Source organism: Hyla sarda, chromosome 12 (assembly GCF_029499605.1).
Source record: "Hyla sarda isolate aHylSar1 chromosome 12, aHylSar1.hap1, whole genome shotgun sequence".
NCBI classification, from domain to species: domain Eukaryota; kingdom Metazoa; phylum Chordata; class Amphibia; order Anura; family Hylidae; genus Hyla; species Hyla sarda.
The window spans coordinates 25993089-26009046 of record NC_079200.1 but is presented as its reverse complement, the minus strand read 5'-3'; the positions used below and the strand labels follow the sequence as shown (position 1 = coordinate 26009046).

Genomic DNA, 15958 nt, shown 5'->3' with positions numbered 1-15958 from the left:
TCATGTAATCTACTTACTACTGGGGTGACACACTGTAACAAACATACATAATTGTGCACTTACACATGCTGTAAGAGTCCGCACACAAGCTCCCATCGGCTGTCAGTAGAGCCATCAATGTCCTCTATAGCCCGAGTGGTGGCGGAGACTGAGTTGTGATGTCATGAGGCAGAAGACATCAGCGATCACGCCTGTCTGTATCTGAGTAGCAGTTCTCCTCCGAGGCCGACAGACGTGATCGCTCAAGAGAGGTGAGGGAGTTGGGGCGGATGTATGGAGGCGCATGCGATGTCAGGATGCTGGAAGGACCCGGCCTGCCTGCCTCGGAGGTGGCACTGCGCTCCTCCAGCAGGGTGAAGAATACAGATTATTATGGTACTGGGGGGGGGGGAATTTGGTTGGGGGGTGCGACTGTGGTGCTGGCTAGACAGGTGCTTTGGATGCTGGCTTGCTATTAACTTTCTTGTGGCAGGCAGAGTGGCGCTCAAGAGGGCGCTCTAGGTGGCTGCCTATTTTGGCAGAGGGGGCATTATCTATGTCGGGGCACAGAGGAGGCATTATCGATGTGGGGGTAAAGAGGGGGCATTATTGATGTGGGGCCACAGAGGGGGCATTATCGATGTGGGGGCACAGAGGGGGCATTATCGATGTGGGGGTAAAGAGGGGGCATTATTGATATGGGGCCACAGAGGAGGCATTATCGATGTGTGGGCATTATCGATGTGGGGGCACAGAGGAGGAATTATAGATGTCGGGCACAGAGGGGGCATTATCAATGTGGGGGTATTATCGATGTGGGGGCACAGAGGGGGCATTATCGATGTGGGGGCATTATCAATGTCGGGGCACAGAGGAGGCATTATTGATGTGGGGACACAGAGTGGGCATTATTGATGCCGGGGCACAGGGGGCATTATTGATGTGTGGAAGCACAGATGGGGCATTACTGATGTGTGGAAACACAGAGGAGGCATTAGCGATGTCGGGGCACATAGGGGCATTATTGATGTGGGGGCATTATCGATTTGGGGGGCATTATCCATGTGGTGGCACAGAGGGGGCATTATCCATGTGGGGGCACAGAGGGGGAATTATGGATGTCGGGGCACCGAGGGGGCATTATCAATGTGGGGGCACAGAGAAGGCATTATGGATGTGGGGGCACAGAGGGGGCATTATGGATGTGGGGGCACAGAGGGGGCATTATCGATGTGGGGGCACAGAGGGGGAATTATGGATGTCGGGGCACAGAGGGGCATTATCGATGTGGGGGCACAGAGGGGGCATTATCTATGTGGGGGAACAGAGGGGGCATTATCGATTAGGGGGCACAGAGGGGGCATTATCAATGTGGGGGCACAGAGGGGGCATTATCGATGTGGGGGCACAGAGGGGGCATTATCGATGTGGGGGCACAGAGGGGCATTATCAATGTGGGGGCACAGAGAAGGCATTATCGATGTTGGGGCACAGAGGGGGCATTATAGATGTGGGGGCACAGAGGGGGCATTATCGATGTGGGGGCACAGAGGGGGAATTATGGATGTCGAGGCACAGAGGGGGCATTATCGATGTGGGGGCACAGAGGGGGCATTATCGATGTGGGGGCATTATCGTTGTGGGGCACAGAGGGGCATTATCGTTGTGGGGCACAGAGGGGGCATTATCGATGTGGGGGCACAGAGGAGGCATTATCGATGTGGGGGCACAGAGGGGGCATTATCGATGTGGGGGCACAGAGGGGGCATTATCGATGTGGGGGCACAGAGGGGGCATTATCTATGTGGGGGAACAGAGGGGGCATTATCAATTAGGGGGCACAGAGGGGGCATTATCGATGTGGGGGCACAGAGGGGGCATTATCGATGTGGGGGCACAGAGGGGGCATTATCTATGTGGGGGAACAGAGGGGGCATTATCGATGTGGGGGCACAGAGGGGCATTATCGATGTGGGGGCACAGAGGGGGAATTATGGATGTCGAGGCACAGAGGGGGCATTATCGATGTGGGGGCACAGAGGGGGCATTATCGATGTGGGGGCATTATCGTTGTGGGGCACAGAGGGGCATTATCGTTGTGGGGCACAGAGGGGGCATTATCGATGTGGGGGCACAGAGGGGGCATTATCGATGTGGGGGCACAGAGGAGGCATTATCGATGTGGGGGCACAGAGGGGGCATTATCGATGTGGGGGCACAGAGGGGGCATTATCGATGTGGGGGCACTATCGATGTGGGGGCACAGAGGGGCATTATCGATGTGGGGGCACAGAGGGGGCATTATCTATGTGGGGGAACAGAGGGGGCATTATCGATTAGGGGGCACAGAGGGGGCATTATCGATGTGGGGGCACAGAGGGGGCATTATCGATGTGGGGGAACAGAGGGGACATTATCGATGTGGGGCCACAGTGGGGACATTATCGATGTGGGGGCACAGAGGAGGCATTATTAGTGTCGGAGCTCCCGCTCTGCCGACAACAACAACATCCATTACTACAATCTTCTATCCAGTATTGCAGGAACATCTCTGTATGTTTAGTGTCAATTACCTGCGATACATGGCCAGGCCAGCAGAGGGAGTCGCGCCCTGATGTTTTCTAAAGTAGCAGTGAGGGCGGAAGTGCGTGTTAAAGTCGCCGGAAGTGATCTGCAGTGAGGGTGTTCGGAACCGGTTTCTTGCAGTAAAGGTGCCGGGTACCTACACGGAAGCGATGTCTGTGACCATTGTGGTGCAGTACTGGTGAGGACTTGCTGCTTTGTATCTTTATCTGACTGTTATATTAGAAACTGGGGGAACAGGCATTGGTTCCCCTTGGCATTCTGGGACTTGTAGTTCCCCAGCAGCTGTTTTCTTTCTTTGCTCCGTGCAGGGTTTGACAGTTATAAGATAAATGCAGTTGTTCAGATTAGTTTTGTATTAAAAGAGGCTGCCTTGTATTCAGAAACAGCGCCCCACCAGTCCATAGGTTGTGTCTGGTATTGCAGCCATGTCCTGCTTTATCAGCGTTTCCCCATCAAGGTGCCTCCAGCTGTTGCAAAACTACAACTTCAAGCATGCCCGGACAGCCGGAGGCTGTCCGGGCATGTTGGGAGTTGTAGTATTGCAACAGCTGGGGGCACCCTAGTTGGGAAACACTGCCCTGTATAAATGTTGCAATACCAGAATAAGCATTTAGACAAGAGTGGCGCTGTTCTTGAAGGGAACCAGTCCTTAAAGGAGCACTCCCCTGGAAACCTTTTTTTTTTTTTAATCAACTGGTGCCAGAATGTTAAACAGATTTGTAAATTACTTCTATTAAAAAATCTTGATCCTTCCTGTACTTATCAGCTGCTGTATGCTCCACAAGAAGTTCTTTTCTTTTTGAATTTCCTTTCTGTCTGACCACAGTGCTCTCTGCTGCCACCTCTGTCCATGTCAGGAACTGTCCAGAGTAGGAGCAAATCCCCATAGCCAACCTCTCCTGCTATGGACAGAGGTGTCAGCAGAGAGCACTGTGGTCAGACAGAAAGGAAATTCAAAAAGAAAAGAACTTCCTGTGGGGCAAACAAAAGCTGATAAGTACTGGAAGGATTAAGATTTTTTAATAGAAGTAATTTACAAATCTGTTTAACTTTCTGGCTCCAGTTGATTAACCCCTTAACAACCAAGGACGTATATTTACGTCCTTGGCCGGCTCCCGCGATATAATGCTGCGCGGTATTAACCCTTTAGACACTGCGTTCAAAGTTGAACGCTGCGTCTAAAACTAAAGTAAAAGCTTCCCGGCTGCTCAGTGGGGCTGATGGGGACCACCGCAGTGAAAATGCGGTGTCCCGATCAGCTAGGACACGAGCGGAGGTCCTCTTACCTGCCTCCGGCGTGTCCCCTCGGCGATTGCTCCAAGCCTGAGAGGCAGACTTGAGCAGTCGACCGCCAATAACACTGATCAGTGCAAAGCTATGGCTTTGCAGTGATCAGTATATAAGATCAGTGTGCAGTGTTATAGATCCCTATGGGAGCTAGAACACTGCAAAAAAAAAAGTGTAAAAAATAAATGTGAGTTAACCCTTTCCCTAATAAAAGTCCAAATCACCCCTTTTCCCATAAAAAAATAAAATAAATATAAACATATGTGGTATCGCCGCGTGCGTAAATGTCCGAACTATAAAAATATATCGTTAATTAAACCGCACGGTCAATGGCGTACGCGCAAAAAATTCCAAAGTCCCAAGTAATGTATTTTTGGTCACTTTTTAGATCATGAAAAAATTAATAAACAGCGATCAAAACGTCCGATCAATACAAAAAAAAATTTACGCTAAAAACTTCAGATCACGGCGCAAAAAATGAGCCCTCATACTGTCCCGTACACGTAAAAATAAAAAAGTTATAGGGGTCAGAAGATGACAATTTTAAACGTATACATTTTCCTGCATGAAGTTATGATTTTTTTCAGAAGTACAACAAAATCAAACCTATATAAGTAGGGGATCATTTTAATCATATGGACCTACAGAATAAAGATAAGGTGTCATTTTTACCGAAAAGTGCACTGCGTAGAAACGGAAGCCCCCAAAATTTACAAAATGGCGTTTTTTTCTTCAATTTCGTCACACAATTATCTCTTTTTCCATTTTGCACTAGATTTTTGGGTAAAATGACTGATGTCGCTACAAAGTAGAATTGGTGGCGCAAAAAATAAGCAATCATATGGAATTTTATGTGCAAAATTGAAAGGGTTATGATTTTTAAAAGGTGAGGAGGAAAAAACGAAAGTGGAAAAACCCGTGGTCCTTAAGGGGTTAAAATGAAAATGTTTTCCAGGACAGTACCCTTTAAAGGGGTATTCCAGGAAAAAACTTTTTTTTTATATATCAACTGGCTCCAGAAAGTTAAACAGATTTGTAAATTACTTCTATTAAAAAAATCTTAATCCTTCCAATACTTATGAGCTTCTGAAGTTAAGGTTGTTCTTTTCTGTCTAAGTGCTCTCTGATGACACCTGTCTCGGGAACCGCCCAGTTTAGAAGAGGTTTGCTATGGGGATTTGCTTCTAAACTGGGCGTTTCCCGAGACAGGTGTCATCAGAGAGCACTTAGACAGAAAAGAACAACCTCAACTTCAGAAGCTCATAAGTATTGGAAGGATTAAGATTTTTTAATAGAAATAATTTACAAATCTGTTTAACTTTCTGGAGCCAGTTGATATATAAAAAAAAGTTTTTTCCTGGCTAACCCCTTTTAAGAATGGTGATGACGAGGCACAGGCTCTGGTCACATGACGGGGGGGAGTATTACATCTACATGGTCCGGGGCTGCAGGGATTGGTAGGAGAGACATTGCCCCTAATGAAAGTTTTCTGGAAGGGTAAGAAGAACATATCCGCTTTCTAATAGCAACGGCTCCAACCTTGTCCACAGGTTGTGTCTGATATTGCAGCTATTGAATTGAATAGAGTGGAGATGTAGTACCGCCAACAACCTGTGGACCGGTGTGACGCTGTTCATGAATGAAAGCAGCCATGTTTTTTATCATCCTGGACATGTAATTGTGACGTTGTATTCTCAGTTATGCTCTGATCCTGTCCCATATAGTGAGCCCTGTGGGTTTAAGCCTCACTATGAGGAGCTAGCTGCCGCGGTGCGGGACGAGTTTCCTGAGGTCATCATTGACTCCTGTCCTGGGGGCACAGGTAAGAACTTATTTCTTCTTTATAACATTGGTCCCCAAGCTGTAGCCACATTGTCACATTTTTTTTAAAAGACTGCCTAAGCCCTTAAGGCAGGACTCGACAAATCCCAGGTGCCAGGTTGCCATGGCAACTGAGAATTCAGATTTCATCTTGGCAACTAGGATTTTGTCAGTCCCTTTCCGCAGAGTTGCGTCGGGTTTCAAGTTACTTATTGCAAACTGACAAGACCGGTGCGGCAGGAGGATACTAGCGTTAGAGGAGCGCTGCCGGTGTTATCCGTGGCGAGGTCGGCTGTCACACATGACGCGCAACTCTGAACCTGACAGTTAACCCTTTTAGATGCTGCAGTCAGTGTGACCACAGCATCTAGCGCAGTGACAGAAAGAGGGGGCTCCCTCTGTCCACCCTCTGCAACGCGATCGCGCGGGGGGTTACGATGGTGGCATCAGGTCTCCTGGATAGGAAAGCCGATCGGGCTCTTGCCTAAGACAGCTGTGCCTGTCAGTGGAAGCCAAACAGGCATAATACACTGCTGAGCTGTACCGCAGTATAGTAAACATGCGATCAGCATGTATACTATAAATAAAGGAAAAATAAATAAATAATAAAAAATGATATGAATAAAGGTATGCCCTTCCTCTATTTATAAATATTTTTTTAAGGGAAAGAAAAGTTTGTGTGTGTGAATATTATTAAACCAGAACATTTAATTGCAAAAATTAAATGAAAAATAACAAAATTCAAAACTAATTTGTTAGAGTACCTGTCACCAAATAAAACTTTTAATAGTGTTCCTTGTGGAATTAGCAGACACTTTCCCATTCACTTGCTTTTAAAATTATCAACATAAATACATTTAAAATGTAATAGAAAAAACAGCCTCTAGGTGGCTCTGTTATGTTCCCTGTCACAATTAATACAGTGAGTTTGGTCTCCTCCTGGCCTGGCAGGAGTCCGAACTCAGGAAGTGGTTCTCTGCACTGAGCTTGATTGACAGCTGCACAGAGCCTGAGGTCTTCTATTCATAACAGCGCTGCAAACATGTGAGGGCAGAAGTGGTCCCCCAGCAGGCTTCAGTGATGTCATGCCTGCTGGGAAACACCCACTTTCTCCTGTTGGGAGATTGCACCATGTGAGCAAGAAGATAGGTAAGATACACAGCTTTTTAAAGCTCTAAAAATAAATGAATAGTGGTAGGAGTGTTAGGAGTAGTTAAGGAACATAGTCTGAGTTAGTTTAGAATTTGGTGACAGGTACTTTTTAAGCCCTTACTTCTTAAAGGAGTAGTGCAGTGAAACATAACATATCCCCTACCCAAAGGATAGTGGATAAGTTATAGATCCCGGGGGGTTCAACTGATGGAACCTCCTGCGATCTCCTAAACAGGGCCCCAGCAGTCTGTCGGAAGTGGCTGTTCCAACCCCCGCAGGGAGCCCTGCCCGACATGCCCCCTCCATGTATCTCTATGGGATACATGGAGGGGGCGTGTTGGCTGCAGCTCCATGCGGGGAGGGGGGGGGGGGTTGGAACACCCCCTTCCAGCAGACTGCCGGGACCCTGTTCAGGAGATCGTGGGGGTCCCATAAACCTAATACGGCTGATTGAGTTGTATGGTGGCCTTCCAACTCTCCATCAACTGACCTTGTGGGTGAAGGGAAGGGTCGAGCATGCTGGATTTTTGCAGCCCCGATCCTTTTGTTCAGGGAGGGATAAGCCATTGCCAGAGCCATCTGACTGTAGCTTACCCCTCTCCATAGAGGAAGCACAAACATTTGGCCGTGCTGATCGTTCATGCGTATGGGAAGGTTGAAAGAGATAATTGTTAACCAAATAAACAATATCTGGGCAACTTTAGACAGCTGTGCACCACTACTAATCCCAGATCTTTTTGCATTCAGGAGCATTTGAGATCGAAATAAATGGGAAACTTGTCTTCTCCAAGCTGGAACTTGGTGGATTCCCCTATGAAAAAGACGTAAGTATTTGTATTAGTATTTTGTAGTATTTTCAGGAAATTGTAGTGATTGAATCCTGAACTCTAAAGGGTTATTACAGTGAAAAACTATTTTTTTCATATTAACTGGCTCCAGAAAGTTAAACGCATTCGTAAATTACTTCAAATTGCAAAATTCAATAAAAAAATCTTAATCCTTCCAGTACTTATCAGCTGCTGAAGTTGAGTTGTTCTTTTCTGTCTGATGACAACAGCGCTCTCTGCTGACACCTCTGTCTCAGGAACTGTCCAGAGTAGGAGCATATCCCCATAGCAAACCTCTCCTGCTCTGGACAGTTCCTGACATGGACAGAGGTGTCAGCAGAGAGCACTGTGGTCAGACAGAAAAGAACTGAACTTACGCAGCTGATAAGTACTGGAAGGATTACAAGTAATTTACAAATCTGTTTAACTTTCTGGAGCCAGTTGATTATGAAAAAAAAAAAAAATATATATATATATATATATATATATATATATATATATATTACTGGAATACCCCTTTAATTGGTTGGTTGTATAGAATAACATTGTATTTCTCCTATTATCTTCAGCTTATGGAGGCCATCCGAAAAGCCATAAATGGTGAACCGGTGGAGAAGATCACCAACAGCCGAGCACCTTGTGTCATTTTATAGAGAGCTCCAAGCCTGTGTCCGCCATTCACTGTGACCGGTCTACCCCAGGGTAGCAGTGTTCTCCAGCTGTGGCAAAAACTACAACTCCCAGCATGCCCAGACAGCCTTCGGCTGTCTGGGCATGCTGGGAGTTGTAGTTTTGCGACAGGTTGGGGGGACACTGCAGTATAGCCACTGTACAGGTATAGTTAGTTACCTACAATTTGTACACACTACTACTACTACTACTACTACCGTTACTGGCTGCTGCTTTGTGGAGCACCATACCCATAGTCACCAGTAGTATATATTGGCATTATCATCAAAATGTATGCTGCTGTATACCGTGGCGTACTCTTGGCGGGTGTATTGAGTATAATGGACGAAACGTAATCTACAAGTGATTGTGGTTTGCTGATTTTGAATCCTACCCAGGATCCGTATATGTTCAGGAAATGGGATGAGCATAGTCACTGGTAGACTTAAAGGGTACCGTTCATCAAAAAAACTTTTGATACATTGTAGATTAATGTATGCAGAATAACTTTACAATTGCATGTTATTAAAAAATATGCTTATTTCTATTTAATTTTCCACTTTGAAAAAATGACCACTAGGGGTCTCCCTACCAGTCCTGGCCGCAAGCCCTTTTTATAGATTTCAGACTCATGCTGGAGTCCTAAATCTCAGACTGCAGCCGGGACACAGACAAGCTCAGCACTGCTCCCTGCCTGTCAATCGGACAGCAGGGTATACTCCTGACTCTGCCTTACTGCATACCCTCATTCATTTTACAATCTGAGCTCCGATCTACCTTCTCTCTGCACATGTAGTTGTTAACAGAGAGGAGAAGATTCAGAGCTGCCAGCTGAGTTTGTCTGTGTCCTGGCTGCAGTCTGAGATTTAGGACTCCAGCATGAGTCTAAAATCTATAATAAAAAAAAAAGGCTTGCGGCCAGGACTGGTAGGGAGACCTCTAATGGTCATTTTTTTTAAAGTGGAAAATTACATAGAAAGAAGCATATTTTTTAATAACATACTATTGGAAAGTTATTCTGCATACATTAATCTATAATTTATCAAAAGTTTATTTTTATTAAAGGTACCCTTTAAAGGAAAATTGTCAGTAAACTCCCCCCCCCACACTAAGCAGAGGTACTGTCTGGTAGTGCGGAGGACGCTGATCAATTTTCTGCCTACCATGCCCAGATCTGCCCTGCACTGCCATTCGCCCATTATCTTCATTCTTCTGGATATGCAAATGAGCTGCTAACTGGCACGGGCGGGGTTACACGGCTCCTTCTGGCACACGGACGTCAGCGCCGCTCATCTGCCACACTGCCCGGCTTATGAATATTCATCCCCTCCCTCCTCAGTGGAGTCCAGTACAGAGCGGGGAGGGGAGAAATGTTCATAAGCAGGGTGATGCGGCGCTGATGTGAGAGTTGCCAGAAAACTTGCCGGTGCCAGTTAGCAACTCATTTGTATATACACAAAAAAGAAGATAACGGGTGAGCGGCGGGACAGATCTGGGCATGGTAGGCAGAAAATTGATCAGCGTCCCCTGCACTACCAGCCAGTACCTCTGGTTAGTTCGGGGAGAGTTTACTGACAGTTTTCCATTAAAGAGGTACTCCGGGGGAAAACATTTATTTATTTATTTTTAAATCAACTGGTGCCAGAAGGTTAAACAGATTTGTAAATTACTTCCATTTGAAAATCGTAATCCTTCCAGTACTTATCAGCTGCTGTGTGCTACAGAGGAAGTTATTTTCTTTGTCTGACCACAGTGCTCTCTGCTGCCACCTCTTTCCGTGTCAGGAACTGTCCAGAGTAGGAGCAAATCCCCATAGTGTCCGGACAGTTCCTGACATGGACAGAGGTGTCAGCAGAGAGCACTGTGGTCAGACTGAAAAGAAATTCAGAGAGAAAAGAACTTCCTCTGGAGCATACAGCAGCTAAGTACTGGAAGGATTAAGATTTTTAAATAGAAGTAATTTACAAATCTGTATAACTTTTTTGCACCAGTTGATTTAAAAAAAAAAAAAAAAAGTTTACCACCGGAGTACCCTTTTTAAAGGAGAACTTCAGCAAAAATTAACTTATAAGTAGCTGATCACTGGGGTCCAAAAGCTGGGAGCCCCCTACCCCATGATCACCGGGACTGGAGCTGTGAGCAGTGAGGACCCATTCATTTCTATAGGAGCACCGAAAAGACAGAATAGAAATGAATGGAGGGCGTGCAGTCTACCGGTAGATGGTACATGCTCCTCACTGAGAGTCAGGGTCACGTCCCAGAGATCGTGGTCAGACCCCCCCCCCCCCCCCACACACACACACACACATACACACACGATCAGCTACTTATCCCTCCTGAGGATAGGAGGGAAGTTAACTTTTGCCGGAGTTCTCCTTTAAAATCTATTGGCCCACTTTGAGTACACCACTGTATATGTCAGCACTACTGTTTAGTGATATGCCAAAAATTTTGCCCCTGTAGGGAGAGATTTTACTGCCATGTCAGTCTCTTTCAATATACCCAGGCTAGTCCTGTGTACCCTTTCTGTCTGCACCCACCTGGGTACAAGACAAGTCCTCTATTGTGTTCAGTGGTATAGAGCAGAATTTGTGTATTGCTAATGTAGCACCAAGTGGACTTACCCAAACGGACCCTGTATACCTGGACCTGAACCCTGTATACCTGGACCTGAACCCTGTATACCTGGACAAGTGCAACCCCACTATGGTATCCTGTATGGAACCTGTGTGTCAGTCAGTCTGCTACAGATGATGTTGTGTTTTTTTTTTTTTTTTTTCCCCTCTACTCAAAACGCCCCTCTTGTCCATGTCTGGTATTGCAGCTCAGTTTTATTCACTTGATTGGGACTATGCTGGAATACCACCAGACACAGCCTGGCAGGAGTTTTTTTTATTTCATAGACCCTCTTTGTTACTGTATATGTTTGACAATAAGTGGAAAAGAAAAAATGGAAAAAATATATATAATTTATATTAGATTTTTCACTATAATTTTACCTCCTTTTTTTTTGTGTGTTTGTGGTTGGGGGAGGGGGGGGGTAGTACAGTATATGGTTTACTTATGAATGTCACTTTATGGGGAATTACGTAATTTATCCCATTTAAAAGGAGTATTCCAGCGCAAAATAACTTAAGTTATAGATCGCAGGGGGTCCGATCTCCTGGACGGGGCCCCAGCAGTCTGCAGGAAGTGATGTTTCGTCCCCAGCAGAAAGCCGCGGCAGACACGCCTCCTCCATGTATCTCTATGGGTTACATGGAGGGGGCGTGTCGGTCGCCTCGTCATGCGGGGACAGAACGCCCCCTTTCCAGAATACTGCTGCGGCCCCGTCCAGGAGATCCCGGGGGGCCACAGCAATCTATAACTTATCCCCTATCATTCGGATAGGGGATAAGTTATATTGCACTACAGATCTCCTTTAAGGGGGCACGCCTTCAGCCATTCTAGTGATCAATTGGGAATGTATTAGAATCTAGATCCCTCCACCGATCAAAATTAAAAACATTAAAAAATAATAATAAAAAAAAAAGGAAAGTGCACTTCATAAAGTAATAGCATATTGATAAGTGATGCTATCACTTTATCACTGGTAAGATGCCGGATCTTTGGACCACCCCCACCCAAAATTGTGAAAATGAAGGAGATTCAATCCAAGTGCAGCACTGTGCCCCCTGCAGTGGGCACCATATGGCTCTGCAGGCACCTTCAACGTGGCGCTGTGTGAATTGAGACGGCTGCAGTTGCACAGTAGGGAGATGCATTTCCGAACTAAATCTGCAGTAAGGCTCGACATGTCTATTTTGTTTCTGTATACGCCGGAATCAGGATTTCCGCAGCGAAAACTCCACCGTGTAAACAGGACAACTGAATCCCATTGAAATCAATGGGACTCTGCTGCAGCGGATTTAAACACAGACATTCCACCGTGTGAACATACCTTTAGACTTATAGGGGTAGCAAGAAAATAAAAAGGATGACAAACCATGATATAAACCCATTATAACTCAACACTGAGGTGTAGGTCTCTTTTAGTGTTTTAGAAGCATTTAACAATACAGTAGAAACAGGATTAGATTGGTTGTAGACGCCCACCACAAAATTACAAATGTGCCATTTGTGAGGAAAATAGAACTTTTCTAGAAGGCAGAACATTGACTTATAAAATAAAAACACATTGTCTAAATATAAAATCTAAAATATACAAACTTCATACAAAAACAATAAACTTCACATAGCGAAACTTGGAAAAACGCCCCCCAGCAGGGTTGAATTTACAGTGATTGGGGGGTTAGTAATAGAGTGCTACGCCCAAAGTTTATAGTGCAGTGGGCAGAGTCATTGAGATGGGTAGGAATAAGATGGCGGTGACTATATTGATGATGAGTATTATTTACGGTGCTGTATCTAAGGATCACATTCCCAGACATTTTATGCCAACAGGATAGACTGATCCCTATTGGAGGAATTAAAGGGGTTTTCTGGTTAAAGGGTACCTCTCATCAAAAAAACTTTTGATATATTATAGATTAATGTATGCAGAATAACTTTACAATTGCATGTTATTAAAAAATATCCTTCTTTCTATTTAATTTTCCACTTTAAAGAATTGACCACTAGGGGTCTCCCTACCAGTCCTGGCAGCAAGCATTTCAGACTCATGCTGGAGTCCTAAACACTACGAGCTGCCAGTCTGCTTTGTTCACAAAGGAGAACACTCAGAGCTGCCAGCCTGCTTGCAGGCTGGCAGCTCTGAGTGTTTAGGACTCCAGCATGAGTCAGAAATGCTTGCTGACAGGACTGACCGGGAAAAATACAATAGAAAGAAGCATATTTTTCATTAACATGCTATTGGAAAGTTATTCAACATTCATTAATCTAAAATATATCAAAAGTTTATTTGATGAGAGGTACCCTTTAAAAACTTAGATTTTATATATATATATAATATAAAATAAATCTCAACTGGCTCTAGAACAGGGGTGTCAAACACGCGGGCCGCCAGACCTCGTCATGTGGCCCGCCGCCAGCCTTCACCTTTAATCTCGCTTTATTTCTTCTTTTTTTTTTTTTTTTTAAAGAAAGCCGCCTCTTCAGCGCATGCGCGGCAATCCTCCTTCGGTCCTCCGCCTCTATGGTTGAATGTCAGTGATGTCCCGTGCATACAACCATAGAGACGTGGGAGGAACAGGAGGACGGCAGGATCATCGCAGAAGGACGCTCTTCGGCCGGGGCCTGGTAAGTGACCGGCAGCGCGTTCAGCGTTCCAGTCACCGCTCGACCGGTCCTGGCACCTACTGTTATGGTCCATAGGCCATAGCAGTAGATGTGACCCCGGGCCGGAGGAGCGGTGACCGGATCACAGTGGGGGCAGCACACAGACATACAGCCTCCAGCCATACACTGTATATGGCTGTAGGCTGTATGTCTGTGGGGAGGGAGGGGGGGGGGGGGGTGCTGCCAACTAATGTGGGGGGAACTATACTGCAAACCTAATGTGGGGGAACTATGCTGCCAACCTAATGTGGGGGGAACTATGCTGCCAACCTAATGTGGGGGGAACTATGCTGCCAACCTAAGGTGGGGGAAACTATACGGCCAACCTAAGGTGGGGGGAACTATACGGCCAACCTAAGGTGGGGGGAACTATACGGCCAACCTAAGGTGGGGGGAACTATACGGCCAACCTAATGTGGGGGGGGACTATACGGCCAACCTAATGTGGGGGGGGACTATACTGCCAACCTAATGTGGGGGGGGGACTATACTGCCAACCTAATGTGGGGGGAACTATACTGCCAACCTAATGTGGGGGAATATGCTGCCAACTAATGTGGGGGAACTATACTGCCTACCTAATGTGGGGGGAACTACAAGGTACTGTACATTGCGGTAGGAGGGGTAGTCTTATGTGGTGAGTATATCCCAAACTCTACATTTTAACTGTAAAAGTTGGGGGTCGTCTTATACACCCAGTCGTCTTATACGCCGGCATATACGGTATGTGGGGGGGGGGGAGGGGTCCTACAGATACCTTTGAGGGTGACCAAACTGCTGATGCGGCCCCCGATGAATTTGAGTTGGACACCCCTGCTCTAGAAAGTTAAACAGATTTGTAAATTACGTCTATAAAAAAAATCTCAATCCTTCCAGTACTTGTTTCTAGCAGTCTGCTGTATAGTTCGTGGATCTTTTTTTTTTTAGGTATGCCGCTGATAGGTTTTACTATAGTAACATTACTAGTTGATACGTGGTATGGTATAAAAGCTATAAAAACTTCTTGGGTGACAACTACGAGTATAGTTTAGTAAAAGTGACAACTGACCTGGATTATAGGGGTTCTCTGGGATTACAAATACGTGGCGCCAAACCTGTCCAAATGTTGTGGGTGGTATTGCAGCTCAGCTCGATTGAAGTGAATGAGGTAGAACTGCAATACCACACACAACCTGTGGACAGGTGTGGCACTGTTTTTGGAGGAGAGAGGATAAGATTAGACATGAGAGAATTTACAGTAATTCGATTCGTCACAAACTTCTCGGCTCGGCGGTTGATGACTTTATCCTGCATAAATTAGTTCAGCTTTTACGCGCTAAAGGTGGATACAGGCCTAAGAGAGTCTCCAGCCCACCGGAGCACCTATAAGCTGAACAAATTTATGCAGGTTAAAGTCAGCAACGGCCGAGCCAAAACGTTCGTGGCGAATCGAATCACTGTAAGTTCGCTCATCTCTAGATAAGATGTCTGATCGCGGGGGTCCCGCTGCTGGGAACCCCTGCAATCCCTTCTGCATCAACCACTGTGCAAACTTCTCTCCTTGCCTGATGTTGGGTGATACAGGGGCCGGAGTATCGTGCTGTCACGGCCCCGCCACCTTGTGCCGTTACGCCCCGCCTCCTGAATGCAAGTCTATGGGAGGGGGCGTGGCATCCGCCACGCCCCCTCCCATAGACTTGCATTCAGGAGGCGGGGTGTGATGTTACGATACTCTGGCCCCTGTATCGCCAGTCGTCAGGTCATCAGGCACGGATAGTAGTTCACACAGGGGGTGCTGCATGTGAGATTTCGGGGGACCCCCGCAATCAGTCATCTTATCCCCTCTCCTTTGGATAGGGGATAAGATGTCTAGAGACGGAGTACCCCTATAAGCGCATGCTTCTCTTGGCTTATTCTAATTATCGGTAAGTGGTCAAAACACCCAGACCCTGACCAATCAAAACTTTTCACACGTCTCTCTGACAAGTCAAAAAGTTTGGGTAAATGTTGGGGACATTTTAAGAAAAAAACTAATTTTCATAATGAAGATTGGTTTTTAAATAGACATCCTTTTTAGATATTTTTACCCAGGTCATGAAGTTTCAGTAGAATGATAGGAAACTCAAGTATTCAGTCCCTTGGCGCTAGTTGTGCACAACACCGGGCTCCATTGGAGCGAGTTGCTGCAAAAAGATATCACGTCATGGTGATAATGATGGGACAGGAAGGGGATACATAGTGTGTCTCCCCCTGTATTTCCCTATATACAGATCACTGGTAACAGTGATTATATGGCCAGCAGCTTAAACACCTACCGTCCTTCGGAGGATCACACAAGCTTGTTTAACCTTTCATTTCCCTTCCATTTATTTTTTATTACT

General features: G+C 46.0%; 2 protein-coding genes across 3 annotated transcripts in view; one reads left to right on the top strand and one right to left on the bottom strand.

The window, feature by feature from the left end:
* The window catches only part of GRB7 (growth factor receptor bound protein 7), a 265456-nt gene extending 262860 nt beyond the window's left edge, over positions 1-2596 (bottom strand). The window contains exon 1 of one of the 2 annotated variants that reach the window (XM_056549221.1): positions 2553-2596. Coding sequence is in view for 1 of the 2 variants with exons in the window: in XM_056549218.1 (XP_056405193.1) it covers positions 64-96 (33 nt within the window). In the remaining variant the exon portion in view is untranslated. Of the gene's footprint in view, positions 1-63; positions 367-2552 lie in introns of those variants that run through there. The other variant, XM_056549218.1, reaches the window with a different exon arrangement.
* On the top strand, positions 2578-9243 carry MIEN1 (migration and invasion enhancer 1). The gene is made up of 4 exons (XM_056549233.1): positions 2578-2743; positions 5577-5674; positions 7573-7649; positions 8222-9243. Exons 1-4 carry the CDS (start codon positions 2715-2717, stop codon positions 8303-8305), a joined length of 288 nt encoding a protein of 95 aa, XP_056405208.1. The 5' UTR covers positions 2578-2714; the 3' UTR covers positions 8306-9243.
* Positions 9244-15958: the final 6715 nt, after the last annotated feature.

Bases quoted from the DNA above. Each gene is read 5' to 3' on its own strand.
- MIEN1 (XM_056549233.1), top strand. From the start codon at position 2,715: ATGTCTGTGACCATTGTGGTGCAGTACTG. The intron at 2,744-5,576 runs GTGAGGACTTGC...TGTCCCATATAG, and splicing joins ACCATTGTGGTGCAGTACTG to TGAGCCCTGTGGGTTTAAGC. The intron at 7,650-8,221 runs GTAAGTATTTGT...TATTATCTTCAG, and splicing joins GATTCCCCTATGAAAAAGAC to CTTATGGAGGCCATCCGAAA.